This window comes from Aythya fuligula, chromosome 15, assembly GCF_009819795.1.
Source record: "Aythya fuligula isolate bAytFul2 chromosome 15, bAytFul2.pri, whole genome shotgun sequence".
Classification (NCBI taxonomy): domain Eukaryota; kingdom Metazoa; phylum Chordata; class Aves; order Anseriformes; family Anatidae; genus Aythya; species Aythya fuligula.
Window position 1 is genome coordinate 9,594,401 of NC_045573.1, and position 23,734 is coordinate 9,618,134.

The 23,734-nt window shown below is 41.0% G+C and overlaps 2 protein-coding genes across 5 annotated transcripts in view; one reads left to right on the forward strand and one right to left on the reverse strand.

Annotated features, from left to right (window-relative positions):
• Positions 1-15,251, reverse strand: part of LOC116495215 (multidrug resistance-associated protein 1) — a 55,380-nt gene extending 40,129 nt beyond the window's left edge. For both annotated transcript variants that reach the window (XM_032197550.1, XM_032197549.1), the window contains exons 1-3: positions 15,085-15,251; positions 1,008-1,184; positions 81-206 (exon numbers count right to left, since the gene is read on the reverse strand). In XM_032197550.1, coding sequence (XP_032053441.1) covers positions 81-206; positions 1,008-1,184; positions 15,085-15,132 — 351 coding nt within the window. In that variant the 5' untranslated portion in view covers positions 15,133-15,251. The remainder of the gene's footprint in view (positions 1-80; positions 207-1,007; positions 1,185-15,084) is intronic.
• A 2,410-nt stretch (positions 15,252-17,661) lies between these two features.
• Positions 17,662-23,103, forward strand: CEP20 (centrosomal protein 20). 3 transcript variants are annotated; one of them, XM_032197606.1, is made up of 5 exons: positions 17,662-17,713; positions 17,956-18,153; positions 19,342-19,426; positions 20,273-20,409; positions 22,699-23,103. In XM_032197606.1, exons 1-5 carry the CDS (start codon positions 17,686-17,688, stop codon positions 22,773-22,775), a joined length of 525 nt encoding a protein of 174 aa, XP_032053497.1. In that variant the 5' UTR covers positions 17,662-17,685; the 3' UTR covers positions 22,776-23,103. The 3 variants fall into 3 exon arrangements, with proteins under 3 accessions (XP_032053497.1, XP_032053499.1, XP_032053498.1); XM_032197608.1 differs by lacking the exon at positions 22,699-23,103 and having other exon boundaries at positions 19,310-19,426; positions 20,273-20,333; XM_032197607.1 differs by lacking the exons at positions 20,273-20,409; positions 22,699-23,103 and having other exon boundaries at positions 19,342-19,430.
• The last annotated feature ends 631 nt before the right edge of the window (positions 23,104-23,734 follow it).

The window sequence follows — 23,734 nt, forward strand, 5'->3', positions numbered from 1 at the left end:
GAAAACACTGTGCATAAGAATAAGGTGTATACTATTGCTTAAGGCCTTGGAACACCACAGGCCATAACAGAAGAACTTACCATTGTTATACCCAATACTGTAGGGCTAATGAGAAAAAATGGAGCTCGAAAAATATTTTGACTTCTTTCCCAGAAAGAGTAGAAAAGGTCTGCCCAGCAGACTATCCACAGTATTAAGCCCAAAGCCTGCAATACAAAAGTGTATTTTATACATCAGTTCACACAGATCACACAGTGCAATACTTCCATGAACACTACATACAGTGGGTTAATGTAAGAGTCACAATCAGATCACTTATTTTAGACAATCCTACTTAACAACTTGCATGGAAGAAATGTAATTTGGTTTTATCTACCAAATCCCACAAACAAGAACAAAGTTTAACTTTTAGTACTATATAATTCAGTGTCTTATGAAACAGAAAGCTGGGGAATCCCATGTGTGAATAACAGACTGCAGAGACAAGAAACTACCCTTGTTATTATAGCCCTTTTTAAAATTTTTCATTTGTTCTACAGAAAAATATTAAGAAAATACTAAGAACTAATTTCACAATAAAAGTAGAGCAGAACTTCTAGAAACATATGTTGTATACCTTAAAAAGCTGATGGGATTATTAAGGTTTCAAGATTGAGTTGCCTCAAAATAGACTTCTCCAAGTGGTCTTACAAATGATTTGCATGCTTTTTTGATATGACAGTTTCAGAAAGCCTATTGATAACAGGGCAAAAGAAAAACACTAGACTTGGAAATCAAACAAATGTAGAACAAGTAGATTACAGCTAGATATTGTGTGCATGGACAGAGACTGATGTTCAACAAAAATAGTTGTGCTGAAACATAGCTGAAAACAAAATCGGGATAAACTTAGAATCACAGAATGGTTACGGCTAGAAGGGACCTCCAAAAGTCATCAGGTCCAACCCCCTAGCTCAGGTAGGCAAACAGATAAGCTTACTAAGTTATGATTTTAAGAAGTCACGTACCGTTTTGGCTTTGTTGAGGTTTGACATTTGGATGTACCCCCTGTCATGGCAGCGAAGGTATAGGAAGTACACTGGGAAGCAGGCCCACAGGTAAATGCAAGGAATCCAGACCAGAATTGTGTTCTGAAAGCACTGGGTGAAGTCTGGATTTTCTGTGTGCCATGTCAGATTCCAATCCTGGGGAGAAAAAGTAGGTTGTGTTAAAGAAAGCACAGAACTTTGTTATATAAAAAGCAAACAAAACAAGCAAACAAAAAAACCAGCAGCTGCTATCTGCCTTATTCTGTAACTTATTGTATATTGTGCATCTAATACTGTAAATGATGCATCTAATTTTATTGTACGTTTCACAGCTAAGAAATTTTTAGCCTTCACGAGAAGCCATTAGAGTCACTTTTGTTGGCTACCCACAGCTCCCATAACAGGTAACTCATTCAAATATAAAAATTGAGATCTTTAACAGCCTTCATCAGCACTTTCATATTATCATTGCAGAAAAATAAGGTGCCAATGCTAGCCATCTCCCACTACCCATGTACACATAAACAGCCAGATATACTCCATTCCAATATTTAAGCGTGGAAGTGTTATCTGGCACACAGTAAGAGTGAATAGCGTGAGGTAACATCACTATTCGTAGAAGTCTGATGACTCTGAAGCTGTCTGCAGCAAACCCAGTTGAGACTTAGTGGTAATTCACACAAACAGCAGTAAGTAGAACAGGCTCACCCTTGCAGCCTATTTCCAACTGAACAAAAGGAAAATATACATCAATATAACTGCTTCCCTATTTTTTTCAACGTAATTGTTGAAAATGAGAAAAAACACCGTATGCTCAAACCAGAACTGACACAGTAATGAAAATGTGATCATCATTTCCATTCCTGGTACAAGGGCTAATTATGAACATAGAACCATTCAGGTTGGAAAAGACCTCCAAGATCTGCTGGTCCAACCGTCCCTCAGTATTACCCACTAAACCACATCCCAATCCAACCTTTCCTTCTCCAGAATCTGTAGTAACATTAACTTTCATACCCTATTTATCATTGGCTGGCATTAGAGAAATCCCTTCCAGTAAATTTTACCTTAGCATTACTGTCTTCGCTGTAAAATTTATTACAAGGGACATTTCCTCTGAAGTGCTGTGCAGTTCTGACTCGCCACCAAAATGATGCAATACAAACATACTGCTCCTGCACACAGACTGCAGCATTCATCAGCCAAAGCAGAACTTACAGGTTTCGGTTTAAAAGCCGCACAGCCAAGACAAGCAGTCACATGCCCAAAGGCTTGTCAACCACAGTGCCATTTCAGCTGCAAAGCATTTTTTTGGACTGTTGTATAGCCTGCAACTGCACCCAACACCAGTACCACAACTGGGACATAGTGGCAGTAAACTTTCTCAGCTATAAAACCACACAGGAACACGACATCTGTATCCTTAATTGCTCTCAGCTTCCACTGGTTAAACAAAGTATCATACACAATTATAGAGATAAACAGACCTCAAAAGAAAGGAAAGATACAACTTGCAAAAACTGCTGACCAGATACTATTATAATCACAGAGCAGGAGGTTTCCCCTTAAATTTGACCATTTTGCATAAAGATGGTAATTTTGACCTTTTTTCTCCAAAAGGTTATTTTGAAGAAAAAATATATATAAACAAATATACTTTCATGCCCCACTCTGCTCCCATTTTCTGTCCGAATCTAGGACTTGACTTGTTGAGATACAACAGAATATGCACAGCTGTTATTTCTCCCCTGTAATTCCACAGCATTCTAAAATTTCTTTTCACTTTTTTTTCCAGTTAAAAAATAAAAGAACCATCTCAAAACCTAACGCAGCTGAATCAAATAAATTAATAGTGGTAGAACACAAAAATGCCTAAATGTGTTTTAGCCTGTCCACATGGGGATCACATAAGTTTTTCGTGACAAGGCAGCAGCTCTGCAAGGCTGTGGGTGAGCCACATGCTTTTAAGTTCCCCAGCTGCATAACATCATCAGAAATTTCAGCTGAGTCATCCTTACTTTTAGCCACCACGCAAGTGTTTTTCAGCCTTCTAAATCCCAGCTGCTCTGTTCCAGCACAACAGCCAAGAAAAAAAGTCTCATGACTCTGCAAGAACAGTTTACAATTGACAAATTAAGATGGTTAATATGATTACACAAGTGAACGGACAAGATTTAAGCCGCTTTACCAAAAAGAAAAAGAAATAAACATGAGATTTGATGCTTTATTTATTTTAGACACTGCTTAAGGAAGTTAACTACCTTCTTTTCTGGTGTTGTTTTAAACTGCTTGCAATAAAATATATCAGGCGCCTACCTGAAAGGGCAGGACAGCTATTGCAGGTGTCACTGCCACGTGGCAAAGTGGAAGGAAGCAGTGCTGCATGCATGACTGCTGGGCACATTGGCCAGAGGATATTCTAAAAAAAACATGTGCAATCTGTAGTTCATTGGACCTTCATATTTGCAATTGATGTGTTTCTGTGCAAAAGACAAGAGGGTGCGACGCAACAGTACTTCAGGGTTAAGAGCAGAAAGTCAGGACAAGCGGGCAGGCTGGGGTAAGATTACTGCTAGAATTTAACAGCTACAGCAACATCGGTGTATCTTCTTTCACGCTCTTCCAGGATTTGATCCAGAGGCTGTCCAGAAGCCAAGCAAGCTATTTGTAAAACACACTGTACTTTGTGCAAAGGAAATGGCTGCACGCAGGTGAGGTACAGAACCCCTTCATCTTCACATCCATTTCAGGTGACAATAGGTAAGGAAACCATGCACAAAGAGACACACGTGGCAGCATTTTCCCTGCTGATTTCCTAGGTGCAATTAATTCTCTTTAGCTACGTCTACACAAGGCAGCAGCACAAATAGGAAACAAGCTACATGCTGCTGAGGACCTAATGTCCATACCAAGTGTTTTTCACACAGGTACACCCAAGGGGAGCTGCAGGCCCCCCTGCAGACTGACTGCAGTGCCCAGCAGCCCCTGGAGCACGTTCCGCAGTCAGTGCCTGTCTGAGGGGTGCTCAGCCCGCTCCAGCGTGAACCACAGTGCAGGGCTGGGGATTGTCAGGAGACTGCCTCTGAAGCAGGATCCCAGACTGAACCTCAGTTCTGACATTAAGCAGGCAAAGTCAAGGGGGACTCACATCTGAGGATCCACGTGGCAAGGTTTTGGCAGCAGGGGGGGCTGCAGGGGTGGCCCCTGTGAGCAGAGCCCAGCAGCTGCTCCATGTCAGATCAGAGACAGCTCCAAAGGGAGCTGCCACTGGCCGGACCAGAGCCATGTGCAATACAGGTGGGGCCTCTGTGGGAGCATAATTAAAGGAAAAAATCTGCTGTGCTACAGCAGCTGGGAGAGAGGGGAGAGAGAGTGAGAAAACTTGAGAGAAGCAGCCCTGCAGCCCCCAAGGTCAGGGCAGGAGTTGCTCCAGGCAGGCAGCAGCAGTTCCCCTGCAGCCTGCGGAGAGGCCCCTGGTGGAGCAGGCTGTCCCCCTGCAGCCCACATGTCCCACATGGAGCAGATCTCCACGCTGCAGCCTGCGGAGGAGCCCCCGGTGGAGCAGGTGGATGTGGCCTGGAGGAGGCTGCGGCCCATGGAGAGCCCCCACAGGAGCAGCCCGTGGAGAGGAACCCATGCAGGAACAGGGGTATGGGGGGAGCTGCCGCCCACCCATGGGGAACCCGTGCTGGAGCAGTTTGCTCCTGGGGGATGGATCCCGTGGGACGGAGCTGTGGGGGAGCAGTTCCTGGAGAGCTGCTGCCTGTGGGCAGCCCCCACAGGATCAGTTTGGGAAGGACCCCACAAGGAACAGGGGCAGAGTGACCGCAAAGGAGCAGTGGAGAGGAGATGAAGTGTTAGGGACTGACCGCAGCCCCCATTCCTCCCAGTTGAGGGAGAAAGACGTAGAAGGTGGATGGGGGGAAGGTGGTTTTAGTTTGCTTTTAGCTCTCTCTACTCTAGTGTGTTAGCAATAGGCAATAAATTATATTAATCTCCTTTATGCTAAGTCTGTTTTGCCCACGACAGTGATTAGTGAGTGATCTCCCTGTCCTCATCTCAACCCAAGAGGGTTTTTTTTTTTCCCCCCATTGTATTTTTTCCTCTTGTTCCCTTGAGGACAGGAAGTGAGAGAGCAGTGTGGTGGAACTTAGATACCTCCCCATGTTAAATCACACCATCCCAAGGAAGGCATACCCAGAAGTCTGCATGGAAGATACCACAGTTTTATGATGTTCAACCCCAGCTGGAAGACGCATCAATCTCATCATGAAACCAACATGTATTCATACTCAAATTACAGTGTTCAGTTACAGAAGTCTAGACTAGTCCTGCCACTTTCAGGTAGATGTTTCTCCTTTGGTTTACATAAACCCAGTTTCAGATTTGTTTTGTATCAGCAGAAGCAAAAGTCCGTAAAGATCAGTGCAGAAGCATTCACTAAAGCAGACCTTTGTATTTAATAGACCTTAATTAGCAAAACGAATTATTTTCTCCCCTGAATAAAGCATTAGAATGATTTTTGCAAGTTCTGTTAAAGCAGTACGTTGTCCCATTTTCACATCTCAAAACTTAGTAACAATATTCACTCTGGTGGATCACCTAACACTTCTATTTTGAAGAGCACATCAAATGACAGAGATCCAAGTACTCATTAAAAGGTTACACAAGCTAGCAGCCTCCTGCAATGCAGGAGGAGGAAGAGACAAAGTGGGTTAGTTTTACAATTAGCATAATTTGGAAGCAGCCTTTAGATTGAACCATGACTGCAGGTACCCACAGGAAAAGATTTGCAGAGTGATTGATCTCTGTTCCTTTCTTGGTGGATGTTTGGATGATCTGCTTACTTTTAATCTAGTCCAGGAAATGCACGTATCCCAGGTTTTAGGTTTTTTTCCCCTTGCTTTTTAATTCCCTTGGCAACTTTAAAGTTTCCCAGAATAGCAAATGGGTATTTTTAAAATTGTCTGACCCATTTCTCAGTTTCTCAGTTTTCATTCTAAAAAAATGAAATTTTCATTTCTATCTCCAGCACAGTAGTTGAAAAAATACCACAGGTTTTGCGCCAAATAGCTTGTTGGCACAAGAAGGCTTCATATCATATTTGAAGCAAAACCCTCTAAGATAAACACAAAAAATGCTTGGTGTTCCCTGGAATCACATGGATCTATTCAGAGGTAAACTGCGTATTTAACAGCACCTGAACCCTAGGAAAAAAAGTAAGGACAAGTTATGTTAATTCCTGTCTAAAATTTCAGGAACAGGCGAGATAAAAACATTGGCAGTGGTCCTGTAAGACAAAATGGCAACACAAAGGATTGGTTATTCTGCTGCTGTTGAGGGAAGGAAGACTACAGGCAAGCTGCATACCTCCAGTGTGTCTACTCTAAGGAGTAACAGTATTTGACACTTGCCAGGACCTTGTGCCTGGCTGCCTCTCTCCTGGCAGCCGGGAGAGGCTGCTAAGTGAACAGCCACTGGCCGCCTGTTCTCACATCAATAATCCTACTTGACCCACAGCACATTTCAAAATTCTCACTGGCAGAAACAGAGAGACCAAAATCGCTCAGTTTCATGCCTGCTGTGCGCAAGTGTGCTAGAGATGTGGGCTGACAGCCACACTGTTAAACCCACCCGTACGAACCAGCTGTGACTGAAAAGTGACTTAAACATTACTATGCACCTACGTAAAAAAAATGATATTAAGATTCCAGGGTAGTTTTGTAATTTCAAGGTCAACATTCCTTCAAAGGGAGCTGATACTGATATCAGTGTGTACTCCCTTCTTAAATATCACCCACAGAAGAACCACCTTTGAGAAACCATAGGTTGGTATTACAAGCTTATTTTCTTAGCAGCTATATTTTTTTTTGTTTAATTCAATGCTTACATTTAGTAGAACGCACGTAATTAGGTCTCTCTGGCACCAACACTGTTATTTCTACTGACAACTTTCATTATAACAGTATCACCACTTTCTTATCCAAATAGGAAGTCTCACAATCTAACAGATATCACACAAAAAAATTCCCCAGTATAACACTCAAACAATCCACGAGCTGACTCAATCTTTTTCCTTCAGCCTGCCGCAAGGACATCAGCCTTAACCCTACGTTATTTACAACAGAAAATTTCCCATCTGCCTCTCCCCAGATTGAAGATTTTCCTGACCTGGCCAAGCATACAACCTCAGAAGAACTAGCATCAGTGTACAACATGGGGTGGAGAAAAGGACCTCTCCGTTTAAGGCTGCTTTGAAGAACTCTGAACTTGCTTTGGAGGTATCTGATACCACCATTCTCCATCAAAACCAGTAAGAATGGTTACACTGTTGTCTGCATTAAAAACGAAGAAAAATAGAGAACTCCAAAGTGATCCAGATTTTGTAATGGGTTGGAAAAAGTTTTCAAGTCCTGTCTGTTTTCAAGTCATGAACTTGAAAGAACTCTTCAAAGCTATTCAGCTTAGCAAGCAAACTTTATTAAATTCATCCCTAGAAGTTTTGAATAAAGACCAAAATCATGTTCTCAAAGTACTGCAAATACATCATCTTTATTCCCTCATTCACATTCCACTGTCAGATAATGAAGCACGGACTGAGGCTCAGCATTTCTCTAAGACAGCATATTGAGACTAGAGCCTACAAGCATAAACACACACCTTCACCAGCGTAACATTTGCCATATTGTGTTAACTATTCAGACTGAACCACAAGGGGTGACAAGTTGATAAAAAACAGGCAACAGATACACACAAAAAAAAATTTACTCCAGAACTCCCACAAAAAAGCAGTAGAAATACCCACACCTGCCAACGAAATTACAGCCACAGCTCTCCTGTATCCTCAGTTATATTCACAGGAATTAGAAGCAGACAATCACTATAGCCCTAAGTGCAGCTAACGAAACACTAAGTTAGATATATGACACTACAAGCAACCACCATAAGCTTCCTTCTATTTACATGTTTATAAATCCTTTGAAAACACTACATGCATTACAGCAGAAGTATTTGAAAAAAGCACTGCTTACATTAGAGGATCCAATGGCTCTAAAACCAATTCCAGATGAAGTTGTGTAACATACAAAGACATGTATTTTTTCACCTTCATTGGTATTTATTTCCTCTGGTGTTGTTTTTTTTTTTTTTTTTCTTAATAAGCATAAAATTAACCAAAATGCATTGATCTCTGCTGAGAAGTAAAATTCTACTTTGCTGCAATGCATGAAAAGTAAGTTTATGTTGTATTTAATGAAAGCTTTCAATATGCTGCCTATTCCTATGAAGACATCCACTAACTGTAAGAAATAAATGGCTTACTGCTTTATTGCATAATCTAAGGGTATAGTCTGCAAGTAGGGAGTAGCAGAAAAAAATAATTTTTTGTACAGATTTTATGATAATGTCTGTCCAGCAGCTACTTCCTACATTCAGTGAAAGCCCCATGGTTTTTTGTTAAAAAGAAAAAAAAAGAAAGGATTCTACTAAAAAGTAAAGTCCATACAACCAGATACTTGATCTCATTCCCAGACCTCCAGAGACTGAAAACACCACTTCTTCAAGGAGAAACAGAACAATTATGTCCCTACACAGAACTACACCATTTATCTTAAGCAGTAGAATAAATGAACATGCCGTGTGGCTAATCACTGATTTGAGAAGAGAACTCAAGACTTGCCTTTGTGGTCACACGTGAGGATAGGTGCTAACACCCTCACAATACAGACCAGTAACAGCCTGGTTAGATCAACACTTTTCTGCCGTTTTGTTCTTCTGCTGCCACAAAGCTCAAGTGAGAAAAATCAAAGGTAATTACTAAATTGGGATGTAGGAATTAATATTTGGATCACAAACTCTCATGGGGATCACATCTTCACCCACAGAAATATGCTTTTACTAATACCACAGGAGAATTAAACTTACCGGGCAACTGAGCATCTTCTCTTACTTGATACCAGGTTGTTGGTTTGTGTTTTTTTGTTTGTTTGTTTTTTCCTTGACCAAACAGTAAGAACCAAATATTTCTCCTTGTAGAATCATTAATGAAACAACACCAAAAAGCTATAAAGCTAACAGTTTGTTGGTTAATGCCAAAGAGTAGTTATGAGAGCAAGAAACAAATAATACAGCTTAATAAGAAGAAAGTAACAGGTCTCCCATTTAAGATTTTGCCATGTAAGAAGTTCCGTCTAAATAAAAGGCTTTGAATCATTCACAAACAAACCTTCCAGCTCAACCTCCCACAATATTATACTCAGATCCAGACTTCAGATGTAGAAAGAGACCCTTCTTCCTCCTTCATTTCACAGTAATTCCGAAATCTAAGCATTATTCTTACAGTCTCTTAATGTTGTTACAGGACCAGACTGCCAGTGCAAAAGAAGAAATAAATAAATCATGTAACAACATAAACAAGGATCCTAAAAAAAAAATCTATATCATTTATATAAAGAAGATGGAAGTTTCTCATTGCATTGTCTATTAGAAATATCTTAGCAAGTCTAAGTTCTCAACAGTAATAACTTCCATAAGGCAGATTTGATTTATTAACACACCCTAGAAAAAGCCTCTACCTTTCAGCCCTAGTCCTAAAGTTAAGTCAGGTGTCTGCACCTCCTCGTCCAAATGCAAAACATTGTTATTTCCTATGTTAGCAAAGAGTTGAAATCCTTTGTAATAGCTTCAGCTGTGCAGTGCTGTCTGTGTGCAGAATGGCAAGAAGCAGCATGTTTTGATTGTGTTTCCCTTTAGCCTAAAAGAACCAGCTAGTGCCAAAACTTTGCCAGAAAAGGAGCACCTGCAGCTGTGGAGTTTAACAGAGCTGATCTTTGTAATCCAAAGAAGCCAAAAAAAACTCTGAAATACGGCATTATTTCTTTGTGCCGGGTAAACATATGGCAGATAGCATCAGCACATTTCAAGCGTTTCTGACTCTGTAATATTTCTGTACCCTGTCCTGCCTGCAAGTACCATGAGACAACATTTGGCCCCATGACAACAAATATTGTTTACCATTAACAGTTTCATAATTAAGGGTACAACATTTATCCTTCTGTAAAGTTCTGAACTAAAAACATTATTTAAAATGACACAGGAAAAATATTCCTTTTCTCATCTCCTTTTTGCACTAAAAATGGTATTTTCGTTTAATAACTCAACAGCCTGTATATCAAACTCAAGTCACCGTGTGAAGTTTGAACACACCTGTACACAAAGCTTACAAAAGGACTAAGATAACAGCTCAAGTTGTAATAAGCTGTGTCTGAACCTATCACAGATGCAAACAGTGAGAAAAAAGTAATGCAAGGAATTCTGACTCTATTAAAAGTAAGTAAAAGGTCAGTACCCTGCAATAGGCTTTTTAGAGATGTGACCCAGAATGACTTCAGTGCAACCCCGCTTAACCTCCACGTAGGCTGAGTATAGCAGTGTTTCAATGTAAACTGCATTGCAGCTGCAGGAAGGGCACAGCTTATTGGGGTGCTCAATTCTTCTGAGCAACCTTGGAACATTTATCTTGCACCGACAGCTGTAAAATGACAGATCAGCTGTTAAGAAAATCCTCATCAACTCACAGTAATCAGGCTTCATTTTCCTGTATTTTCCCTGAACTAACCTATCCTGAACCAACAGAGACCATTTTAATGTTTATGAAAAAGGACCACAGACAAAACTCTTTTACAGGTTTAAATGAGAAGGAGATGACAAATTGCTCTGGCTTTCCTCCTCAGATGAAAACTCAACCAAGCAGTGACAGTAAAGCAATTAGCTGCTAATTATAATAAATGCACCATCTTGTGTAAAGGTTTTCCTGTTTAACTCTCTGCTCCTCCTCTGTTCTAATTCCTGTCCACGTGTGACCTTCCTAGGTCAGTAAATACAAGCAATTTTATTATCTGCATATTCATTGGAATTCTTAATACCAGGGTTGTAACAAATACACTCATTAACTCTGTACCTTTATAACTAAAGAACCTAAACTCACAGATTTACCACCACTCTCACAGAACCTGAGGCTATCTACCTTGCTCTGCCACAAACACACTGACAAAGTACTATCAAACTACAGGGAAAAGCAGGCAATAATTACTAAAAGATGCAATCTGTCTTCAAACATCGCTAAGAAAACCCATATTGAAATTGCCACTGTGAAGATAAAGGTGTAAAACACAACAGTCTTATTACTACCTAAACTAGGCAAAACCTTGAAACACCATTTTGCAGGAGCTGCCTCCAGTTAAATTAAACACCACCTTGTCTTCTAGTTTTCTGTAAATTAAGACTACAGAACATTACTTCCCCCTTCCCTCCCCCCCCCTTTTTTTTCTTCCTAATTTATGCAGTCACTGATCTCCTTTGTGAAGGACTTTTAGACTTGTGTGTGTAATAAGTATCTGTTATACTGGTTTATTTTAAATATTCTTTGTATTAAACTTCTTTATCCTTCTGTAAGTGTCTTTTGTTTGCCACTACAACATTACTGACCTCCCAGTCATGCCTGAGCCTTTGAAAGGAGGAAATAAACACACAAATTAAAAGCAAATGGAACTCACTAGGTACAAACCACACACTGCATTTAAGCTTCCAAGACTGTCTGCCTGCTTGCCCAAGCTGCATCCACATGATAGCTTGAATCCAGAGATCTCACATTTGATAGTGTCACATCAGTAACTGTGTTATGGGCTATCAGTGCTTATAAAAGTATATTATTGATACATTAAAAAAAATCTTAATTGCCACAAGTTATTTTGTAAGTCATTTTATGACTAAGTAAATGCACTAAAGACATTTCACAGTGCAAAAAGCTCCAAGATTCCAAGATATGTACTAATTTACTACTTATCTAATACATGACAGCACGAGCCACAGAACTTGAGAACATGAAATTACTCCTTCCATAAAAAAAATGTGGTTTTCCTTCAGAACTCTCTTTCAGGAAGATTATCAGCAAGCATAAGCAAGAACCTCAAAGTTTCAGGTTGTACTTGACTTATAAACACCTAATGAATAACTAAGACACCGTGTAAAACCTGGCAGAACAGCTGGGGACAGACTGTAAAGAACTGCTTAGTTTGAATCGGCGTTTTTGTACCTCCTACTTCTTTTTCATATAAGCCCTGCTGCACCTTAGCTATGAGAACTCATCAGCATCACAAAGTTACCAACTTCTTCCTTCAGGAACTGCAGACATAAACAGACTTTAGACGTGATACCACATAGCTTACAAGCTGTGAAAAACTGAAGCTACCTCAAAACTGTATTCAGAGGAAAACCAGCAGACTATTTCAGAATGTAACTGCACTGAGACCATAGATCATGCAAGTGTGCATAAATATATACACACACTGCTAGGTCAGCGAGCAAAAATATACATTAAGTTCAAGGCCTCCCTTAACTACCATCCTGGATCTAAAATGATAGCTTTCTTCAACCCTTCAATTTTTTTTATTTTTTTTTTGCACATTAGTACTGAAGCAAGGCAGACTGCACTCATATATACTTTTGATACTCTAGATGAAGCTATCCCAGCACTTCAGGACACAAGTTTTCCAGTTTAAACAGGCCCTTAAAGTCACTGAACTGAAACGCAAGTACTGCAAAATGTTACCCCTAACTCACAGGTTCTTCGGTGGTTTGTTTTTTTGTGTTGTTTTTTGTTTTGTTTTTTTAAAGCTTTTGGTATCCTCAACATCTTACACAGCAGTAATTTTGTATTACAAATGAAATCCTTGCAGTGAGATATTCAACAACACTAGGGGAGACAGCAAGGATGAAACAGCATGCTTCCAAAAAGGGAGCCTGGTTCAAAGAATAGCAAGGAACAGCGAAGTTCTGTACACAAATCTGGTTACGGTAAAAGTTAAGATGCTGGGTACCAAAGATGGGTTAAACAGCAAGAGGAAAACAAGGGCTGAAGAAGACAGCAGACTGGGCTGTGGACCTTTCAGAGTGAGTATTAAATAAAAAGTCTGTTTAATTCAGACAAGAATTTCCAACAGTAACATTCCTTAGGTGTGCAAACAAGAAAAATCCTGGGCAGCGAGGCTTAAGAAGATTAGCGTAACGGTTTTTAAAGGCGCGTTAGGTCCTTTCTACCTGTGAAGTGTCCCCCACAATTTGGAACTGAGCTGTTCCAAACTCAACACCACAATTAAGAGAAGCTGCATCTCCTTCACTGAAACAAACTGGGTTTGCCAGTGCTAGGAAATCCCGCTCCTCCAAGTAGCGGGGCCTCAGCCCAGCTGATGTGACCATAGCTCACCACAAGAATGCAACTATCTGTGTCACCAGCTATTATAAATGTGGCCCAGCCCTGAAAAGCGGAAGCGTGCAGCACCCCTCAAGACAGGAAGGACAGTAGCACAGGCATAGGTGGTACCTGGAAGTCCCATAAAACATAGCGTACGCACAGGCATTTTCTGGAAATCCACTACAACTTCAACATCAACAAATCATAGCAACAATGGAAATACCATAAACTGTAGTCAGAGTACCCATAAACACCACTACTAGCATTTCCACCCTTCCCACCACTTGGAACAATGCATCTGCTTTGTTGTTGCATCGAGATGTTAACAGGCAAAGTTCAGCAAAGGAGAATACTTTTCCAGACACATCTTGCACCAACTGGAATCCACAATCACTTTTTTGCAGGATTAGAAGAATCCATAAATCAAACAACCACACCCACAGGATCTTTTGCTCAAGAAATGAAAGGCAGACTCCACGTGGTTTGGAGAAGGATGACAAATCACAAAGACATTTATATTCTTGGAAACCAAAGCAGCTAGTAAAAAAGCTCTGCAGAAATTACAACATACCAAAACCATCAAAAATGGCTGTATTACATACAAGTATTTTAATTGTTTTTATAACAAAACAATCAGTAAATCAGAAGTCCTAGGCAAACTAGACATTTCGAACACAGTAAGTCTAGTTGTTGCTCCTACCTGATGCTTCAATTCCACAATTCAATGCAGCTAACTCTTTTTCACAAGACTACTACTCTCAACTAAATTTATCCATAAAGAGAATTCTGAAACCTGTACTGTCTTAGACACTTCAAATAAAAAGGTCTTGTTCTATGAGTGAGAGGAAGGAAAATCTGATAGCAGCTCATAATTTAGACAGTTTTGAGAAACCTGGAAACTAGCTGAGATAACATAAGCAACATAGAAGTTGGTTAACAAGGTGACTTCTGGTGGGCTGGAAAAGCTAAACACCTTGAGGTGCAAACGATCTTCCTAATATTTGCTGAGTAATATTTTAACACGGTTCTTGAGATAAATAATGCAATGCTATCTTCTGAGATATCTTATCTTTTTCTGAACCAGTAATGTATCCCATTAGCCCAATACACTTGGCAAATACCCGATAAAAACATTAAAAGTTTTTTTTGAACAGTCTACGAAAGACCACGTGTTTTTCTCTTACCCCACATCACCTTCTGCAGCTCCCCCCCCCCAAGTTTTGTGCGTGTATTTTGCTTTCTACATTCTGAGGGGTGTCGTTTAAGAAATAAGTCTATGTTTTTCCCCTCCTCTGCACAACCTGTTTGTCCACACACCTTGTTTCCTCCAGAGCAGGGTTTCCAGCACCCCTCTGCCCTCTCAGGGGCCGCACTGCTGCCAGCACTGGGTGCCTCGGCAGGAGCAAGACCTGCACTGCAACATCCGCACACCGCTCACCGCTGTTTCTTAAGAAAAACTGAAAACATCGCTCTGCAAGCGGGCTACAACTGCACCTCCACGGAAAGCGTATGTTTGGCCTCCTTCACAACCCCGCATGCCGCTCCAGCCGGCTGTGAGCGTCCATGCGGGCGGTTATTGCCACTGCACGTCCAGCCGGGGGTGGCCGGAGCCAGGGGCTGCTCCCCTGCGAGCCCCGGGCACCACCGGAGTCCCCCCGAGCTCCCCGAGCCCCACAGTCGGCCCCACACCGGCGGCCCCCGGCCCTGCCGCCTTCCCCCGGCCCGCGGCTCCCGGCGGCTCCGCCCGGTACCGGGCAGCCCAGCGGAGCCGAGCCGAGCCGGTCCCATCCCATCCCCGCGGCTCACCCAGAAGGGCTCGGAGGCATCGGCGCTGCACAAGCTCTCGATCCCCATGGAGCCCGCAGCGCTGCGCTTTCCTCCTCCACACCTCGCCGTGCCCGGCCGGCGGCACCCCAGCAGCACGGCCCGGCACGGCTCGGCTCAGCACGGCTCAGCTCGGCCCGGCACCACCACGATTGGGCTCCGCGGTCACGGGGATGCCGAGCCCCGGCGGCGCCGCCCGGCCGCGCTGCGCAGCCCCGCCTCGGCCGAGGGCGGGCGGCGGGAAGGGAGGGGAGGGGAGGGGAAGGGCGGGGAAGGCAGAGAAACCTTTTCAGTAAATAAATTTCCCCTAAAATCCAACCCAAAGCTCGCCTGGCGCAACTTGAGGCGTCTCATCACTTGATGCTTGGGAGAAAAGCCTGCCCCGACCTACAACCTCCTTTAAGGTCACTGTAAAGTGTAACGTGGTCTCCCTTGAGCCTTCTTTTCTCCAGGTTAAACATCCCCAGCTCCCTCAAACAGTCCTCATGGGAGCTGGTTCCCTCCACACTCCTTATATCTGATTTAAAACCCATCGGTTAAACATGTATTCGCGGCATCAATGCTCAGCTGACAGGCTAGTGTACCAGAACAGACCTGCTGGAGCATGGATGGCCCATGCGTAGGAATGGCATCATACACTGATGTATGAAAAAAAGGGGCACCAACATTTGAAGTTTCCTTATGCAAGTTACATAAAGAACCTCAATTTAAAATGCTCTTTTGTGTCCACAGCAACCGCGGTAGTGGAGAAGTTATTCACACAGAGACAGGTCTCACTGGGCTAGTGTAAAAATCAGGCATCACACACACACACCCCAAAACAAACAAACAAACAAAAAAACCTATCACAGGTTGATTCTGTACTCACCTGCACACTTTCATGGAACAAAGCTGTGCTCACTCATCATCAGCCCTGGCCAGACTGCCCGTCCACCTGCAGCATTTCTGGTCTGTCTCTTCAGCTCTCTCACTCCCAGGATGCCAGGCCAAGAAGCAGAAGCAGCAGCGTTCAACTCACACCGAGGTCACATATCCCCTGATGAAGAGAATTACCACAGAAAGATCAAAACCAAGAAATGGTTTTCAGAAAGAAAAACCAATAAATGGGTGTCAGAAGCTATACTCAATGCGCCAGTTTAACCCATGCCTTAGTTCATACCATGTTCAAATCTTTACAGTACTGCAAGAGAACAGATAAATGTTAATTCCCCTAATTTTAATTAAGAATTTCTGTCCTGTTTTGTACATTCTCTAAATTCATCTCAAAATCCTATTAACTACATTGGTGGGTTGTTGTTTTGATGCATTGATGCTCACTACATCTTCCGTTCAAAAAGTTAAGTCATAGTTCGCCCTGTGTGTTATCCTCCTGCCCCTGGGCTGTAAGGAACAGTTTTTCTCTGGTGTGATCGCAGCACATATAAACATTAATAGCTCTGACAGTCAATACAGGGTAGGAGCTCCAGTGGTTAAGCTGGAAGAACCTTTATAATAGCACTATTAATAGCACACTAAGCTACAAAAAAAAAAATCTAAATGGATAACACAGCCTGTAAGAGCTTACACTTTTACACATACTCTGTGTACGATAACAGAATATAAGCTTATAGCTGAAGTGGTACAGCAGAAAATTATCTGTCCCTGAAGGGGCCGCATAGCAGCCCTGTTGTGGAGGCACTCCTGCAGGTGGCTGCTGTGTGAAAAGAGCAGGTTAACTTCAGCATTAACTCAGAAATCTTTTTTCTCTGAGTTGTATTTCGTGCTTCCTTTCAGATATTCCTTGGAAACTCTGAATATAAATGTTTGCTTTAAGAGGAAACATTGGTAAAAGAAAAAAAAAAAAAAAAAAGCTGGCACTCCTTAAAGGCCGTAGGGGCTTGCTGCTTGAGACGACTCATATTTTCCCCCAAGCCCGGCAGGCTCTGCTCCATCTAGACCGTGACAAACCCAGGGAGCTCGCCCACACTGACAGCATTTCCCTGGGGAATATTTCATTCGCTTGCAAAATAAACAGCCACCTCCTCACAGCAACACGAGGCACGCATGCACGCCTCCGCACAAAGCAGGCACACGAGAGACCTTGTGCGTGCAAAACCCGCAGCGTCCAGCGGCGTTTTAGCAAAAGCCTTCAGTTAAAAGCTCGGCCTTGATGAGCCCTTTAACGAAAGGTTCATCTCTGAGACACGCAGCGTAAAACTTATCAGGGAGAAACTTTCTCCATTTATTTTTTTTTCTCCCTGTTAATAAAGGGAGAAAGCATTGACAACCTTCGAAATTAAAAGATTCTTTTCAATAAAAGGATTATTTAAAAAAAAATAAAACAGCCCCCACACAGGACACCTGCCAGTACCCCCGCTCCCTCAGAGGCGTGCGGCACCCATGCCCCCCTCAGCCGCCACGTTCCCGCCCTCCTCCGCCAGCGCCTCAGGCAGCACCGCCCCGCCGCCATTCGCCACCCTAAGGCCCCGCCCCGCCCACCGCGCAGCCCAATTGGCTGACGGGCGCCATGAGGCAGGACCACCAGGCTGCTGTCCCCTGCTGCCGCGCTGCGCATGCGCACTGGGGGGTGTTACGGTGGGGGCCATGGCGACGGTGGTGGAGCTGAAACAAGGTGGGGGCGGGGCGGGTACCGTGAGGGCTGTGAGGGCGCCCTGAGGGCTTTAGCGGGGGCTGTGGTGTGTTTGGGGGCTCTGCTTTTATCTGTAACGATCCCCGTGTTGGTAGGAGCGGTATAGCCGCGGGTACGGGTATCTTCTGTTAATTTCCTTGCGTGCTGGAACTGTGGTGGTGGGGTGGGAGTGGGTGTCCCGGGACGCGCCTGGCTTTATGTCCGCTGGTTTCTTGTGGTAACAGCCCTAAAGGAGGCGCTGGAAAAAAGAGGTGTCCTCGGGCAAATAAGAGCAAACATCAGAGCTGAAGTTTTTCACGCGCTGGATGACCAAAGCGAGCCCCGGCCGCCGCTGTCCCGTGAAAATCTCCTCATCAACGAGCTGGTCCGGGAGTACCTGGAGTACAACAAGTACAAGTACACGGCGTCGGTGCTCACCGCAGGTAGGGGGCCGGGCGTCGGCTTTGTCACCGCTGTGCTGGGGTGTCACTGTGATGTACTGAGTAATTGCACTATGGAATTAAGAGGTGGGAACGAAGTGCACAATCTCTTCTTTCCCTGGAAGTAAGTAACCCGTGAACGCTTTCTCCACCACCTTATTTGCAGCAGTAAGCCAAGTCATCCCATTAGTTTTCAAGAAAACATGTTCTTTGCGGCTTATCCTTGAGGTAAATAGTATTTACATTGACCAAACAGTTGATGCAAGAGCAAGAAAGTTTGCTAGCAGCCTCCAAAACCAAAATAGCTTGCTTTTGTACTGGAGAATGGGTAACTATTTTTAAAGTGGGTATCACAATTTTCTCATTGGCATTTGGATGAAATAAAAATATCAAATCCTGCAATTAAAAAATAATCTTTGAAGAATAATTTAAACTAATCTATTAAAGTAGTTGATAGTCTGGATTACAGCAGTTCCTGTGTATAAACTGTGAGAAATGTGATTAGATGTCCTTACATCTAATCGTCATTGTCTTTACAATCTAATCCTTACATACAAAAAAAGATATGAAGAAGGACCCTATTTTTGAACAACAGCAGTTAGTTGTTACTGGCTGTGCTAAAATACTAATAATTGAGAGCTACAATGTTTAAATGGTAGCTATAATTTAGGTGGTACGGCATGTAGTTATGCTTGTACCTATTGCTAATTTGTATTTGAAATTTGCAGTTTTCTAATTGGGCTTAGATGTGGTAATTGCATTTGCTATATAAGAATTTGACGTTTTCATACTATGAAAATTACAGACACAAAGGTTCATCTCAGTGAGAAGAGGGAATGGAGACAATATGTGTTAATGGATGGAATCAGTTTAACAACAGTACTTCTTTAGAGGAAGTTGTTTGCCTGATTAATTCATCTTTATACTGTAAACTTTAATACTTTTCAGATCTACCTTTAGAGTGAAGACTAAACCGGTAGTATGCCACTTTAAATTATATTAGTATGAAACAGTAATACTTGTGTTCCCTGAAATTACTGTATAGGGTTAGAGAGAAATAGTCTAAAAACTGAGGTGAGTGGTCTGATGTAAGTCTCATGGGTAGTGTCGAAAAGTTAACTGGTGATGCTTTTTTTTTTTTTTTTTTTTTTTTTACCAGTCTTAAGAATTGTGGGGAAATTTCTTTTCCAGAAGCTGGCCAGCCTGAAGTGCCCTTGGATAGACAGTTTCTTGTCAAAGAGCTGAACATCGTTGAAGATGCAAATGCAAAATCAGTGTAAGGATTGATTTTGGAATGCACAGTGTATTTTTTCTGCGTATATTTCCCCTTAGTGTTTGTGTGAATCGCATATAAATGTTCTCACCAACTGAAATGTGACTATATCACGTGCCTATATGCAGCTAATATGCTGGGTTCAAACTCACAGTGTCAAACAGAGGGCCATTTTCAAACATACTCCAAACTACGACTAATTCTACAAGTGCTATAGAATGCATTCTACAGCTAGTGTACTTGCATACCAAACAACAAGTCTCTTAGCGCTATAGTGTTTCCTTCAGTCAGAAGCAGAAAACATGTTCTGTGCATATCAGCAAGTTGATTTGTAGAGCAATAAAAAGATAGCACACGCTGAGATCAGATATAAATTCACAGTGTTCTGATACAACTATTTCATGAGATAGTGTGTTAAGCAGGTATAAACATGTCCAGTGGGTCTCTTTAGTTTGGTCTCAAAGAATCTGCCTCAGGCTTTTAGTAAAAGTCAAGTTTGGGGTATGCAGTGGTGTTGTGGGCTCCGGTGCAATCCTCTGTATTGCATCAGTGAGAATGTGGCTCTGCGTTCATGTGCTAAGCGTGCTCTGGTTCACCCTACAGGAGCAATCTGGAGTTTAGTTGAGAGTGTCTCTTAATGCAAACTTTTTGGGAGAGCGGTGGTCTTCAGAGGGAGCTTAGATCTGTGCTTCTTTATATAATTACACCTGGCATAATGTATTTAAATAATTAGAGGCATCTGAACATACATTAAGAGTGAACATTAAGGTCTAAGAACTTAGGAGGAAAGGGTGGTTTTATTAGTGCTCGGTATTTCATTGGCTGCTTTTACTTTTCTGTCTTGAGCAGACCTCTCTTGTATGGAATTATATCTCATTTCTTACGTGGTGGTAAAGAAGAAAGTACCCAGAGTATCCTGAAAGGGTCTTCGCTGAGTTATCCAAGGCAGAACCTCGGCAAACCACCTACTGAGCAAAATCAAAAAGGTAGGTGTGGGAATGCAGTCATTTTTGCAGAAGTTTGGTTTGCGACTAGATTTTGTATGAGATACTTGTGCTTATAACTACATAATCATGCAGATGGACACAGGGTACATCCTTCTCCGTGCAAGGAATGTTTTGAACTGACACCTTTTTTATAAAAATAAAAAATAAAAATCTTCAGTAGAACAGTGTTTACACCTCAAAATACCATTGAACTCTGTGACCTGACCTTAAATGTTGCTCATATATTTGTTTAAGAAAAGTCCTACTATATCCAATTAATTGATTTCTAAAACTAGCTCTGTATGTTCCTTTGAATAAGCATCCAACTTAAACAAGCTTTTAGGCCTGCTTCTCTTCTGCTGGTAAGCTAATGAGACAGCTTGTACAGAATACAAATCTGATTGCCCTCAGAAATGCTCGACTGGCATTCAAATGTGTCAGCAGTTGAACTTTCATTCTAATATGGAAAGATATGTTACTTAAAAAGGCATTTTTAAAAATTGGAGATGGCAAAACCTGTATAAATTTTCAGCAGTGCAAGATACTGTGAAGCTCCTGTTACCTTGCAGTAGCTGTAGCTATTTGTTAGCTACTAAAGGGAAGGGGAATTATTTAGCTTTATTCTGTTAAGTCTTTTGGACTCTTAAAGACTGAAAACTCATTTAAATTGAACAGTTGTGCTAACTAATACATGGTAGAATATCTGATATGCCATTTATGCTTTTAGAAACTGAGATTTACTGCTGCAGTTGCTGGTAAAGTCCAGAATATATCGATAACCTGATTCTCAGTATCACAAAACTCATCTACCAATTTGTTTTCCCATTTTCTTAAAAGTTAAACTGGCAAGATTGTACTTCTTACACTGTTGCAAATTTGGAAAGGGTAAGGTAGAGATAGTCTTATCACGTTGGGAATTTAATATAGGAATTTAACCCAAATTCTCAGTAAAATATATTAAATAGTGGGCATATCTCCTTGTTTCCCATCTGTTCTAACTTGATTTCTATAGAACATTCTTAATTCTTTAGCTGTCAATTCTGCATTTGGGCATGAATGTTTTCTACGCATGTAATTCACTTTGACTTCACTTCTCAACAGTAGAACACTGATAGATTTTTTTCCCTTTCTGGTCTGCTCTTTGCTGGTTTAGTATTAATACTGCCTATGTTATAGAATGAAAGGGATCAGTAGTTAATTTTTATTCCTTAAAAGAATCTGCTTGGCATATTACTTCACTTTCTACTCTGTGAGAATTTGAGCCATTGAGTACTATCATGTTACTAGTAATAGTAATATCATCTATTACTTTTGTGTTTAAAAAAAAACAAAAACTGAGGTCTGAGATATTATTACAACATCTAAGAAGCATGAGAAAAGTACGAAATAAGCACCTTTTCTTAATTCATGGATACAATATTGTTACCCTTCTGCCAGAAGGGGGGGCTGAAGAAGTAAAATTTCAATGTCAAAACTGCTGTAACTGTAATTTTCTTGTTAGAAAATTCTTATTCCTATTTTTTTAAAATAAATTCAGTACTATAGAGAAGTCTTAGACAAGATTTTTGAATAAAACTTTGTGCCTCAGTTTCAAAATTGAACTTGTGCATAGTCATCTTGTCCTGTTGACTCCAATACAATTTCACATAGGGATAAATTGCTTAGAGTTGGTTACAAGACAGGATTAATCATAAGGCATGACAGCACATTGCACTTTGAACTAAACAAACATATAAAAGTAGACTTGTAATATTTTTAACCTTTAAGTTACTATAGTCTGAAATTACTTTTTGCATGTGTTTATGGAATGTTAGTAGAGACACAAAAGCTGAAGTGGGTTTAATATACTCCCTGAAATGTGTTTAAAATACTAACTACCTAGCTGTTTTAACTAGGGTGCATACTAAGGTATTCAAGTCCGTTCATCTGCACAACGTTCACAATCTTGTATCTAACATCTATCTTGCTTTTTATATTAAAAATTGTCTTGCTTATGTTGCTGAATAATTATTCCAATAAACTGGTGCAAAGACTGGGGGATCCTGATACAGATTGTGCAATTTCATGTTTCTGTTCATTGATTTACTAAAGCAGATTTGAAGCTGTCTACAATCTAATCTTTTGTCATGCAAAGCTCTTATCTCATACAGTTGTATGGAAAAAATATATTTATAAAGTTGCTTGGGCTTCCTATGATGATATTCTATATCAAAGTTCATAATTTAGAAAGTAACGTATATGTTTGGTTCTCCAGATGTGTGAAAACATTTTTGTCTGTTTCATTTTTAGATAGAATTCCAGAACCAGGAAGGATGGCCGGCACCAGCATTGAAGAGCCCCTTGTTTTACAAAATATAAATAGATGATATCTTTCATATATTAATTTCTCGTGTAAAGCTCTTTGAGAGTTAATTTAAGAAATTCTTCTTTAAATTTCTCCATTATTTCCAGTGGGACCATTTCATTTTGTTAGAGCTACCCATAAGACATAAAGATGGGGTCTTTCTTGCTGCCAATGAAAAAATATTAACCAAGGCCTTTTTCCTCCAGTGCTAATAGAAGGAAAACTGTATATGAAGTCAGATTAATTGAGCCTGTGTCTAGAATTGGGCCTAAAAATATTCATTTTATAAAAATAAAAACTTACTAGATATTGTATAATTTTCACACTTTTATTACTATTTTATGTCTTAATGTGTCTTTCCTGGTTTTCTTAGTTTTATTGTGTTTGGTATTTTGAAAGAATTCAAACTAAGTATTTTAATGATTCCTCATCATTAAGAAGCAGAAGAAGCTGCTACTTTCAGACAAGTATGGGAAAATGAATTTGAAAATAAAATTAAAGTGTTTTGGAGGAATAGTTGTTTTTATTTCTCCGGAAATGGGGACTATATTTATCTTTATGCCAGCAAACAAGTGAGGGTAAGCCTTTTCCATCTGGAGTTGCTATAAATTGTATGGTGTAACACTAAATATACAGGAGGGAGGGGAACTTTGTTTGTTTTTTTCCCCAAATGACATGAAAGTCAAAGCCAGGCAAAGTTAAAAATAAAGTTGATAATAGATTACTGATTCCCATAACTTTTTTAGCTGAGGTATTTTTATGTTTTGAGATGGCAGAAGCAGACTTTATACATCAAAAAGATCAGGTTATCTATTTTTCTTTTTTTTAAATAAAATGTATAGATGTTAATTTTTCAGTGATACTAAGAGGAGTTTTGTGTAAATAAAATTTTAGGGTTGAGTTCTCCAAAATCCTTAAATTGTTAAATAAACAGTACAGTAAGTGTTTGGGGAAAAAGAGAGGAAGAGAACACACAGTTTG

Bases quoted from the DNA above. Each gene is read 5' to 3' on its own strand.
- CEP20 (XM_032197606.1), top strand. From the start codon at position 17,686: ATGGCGACGGTGGTGGAGCTGAAACAAG. The intron at 17,714-17,955 runs GTGGGGGCGGGG...TTGTGGTAACAG, and splicing joins GGTGGTGGAGCTGAAACAAG to CCCTAAAGGAGGCGCTGGAA. The intron at 18,154-19,341 runs GTAGGGGGCCGG...TTTCTTTTCCAG, and splicing joins GGCGTCGGTGCTCACCGCAG to AAGCTGGCCAGCCTGAAGTG.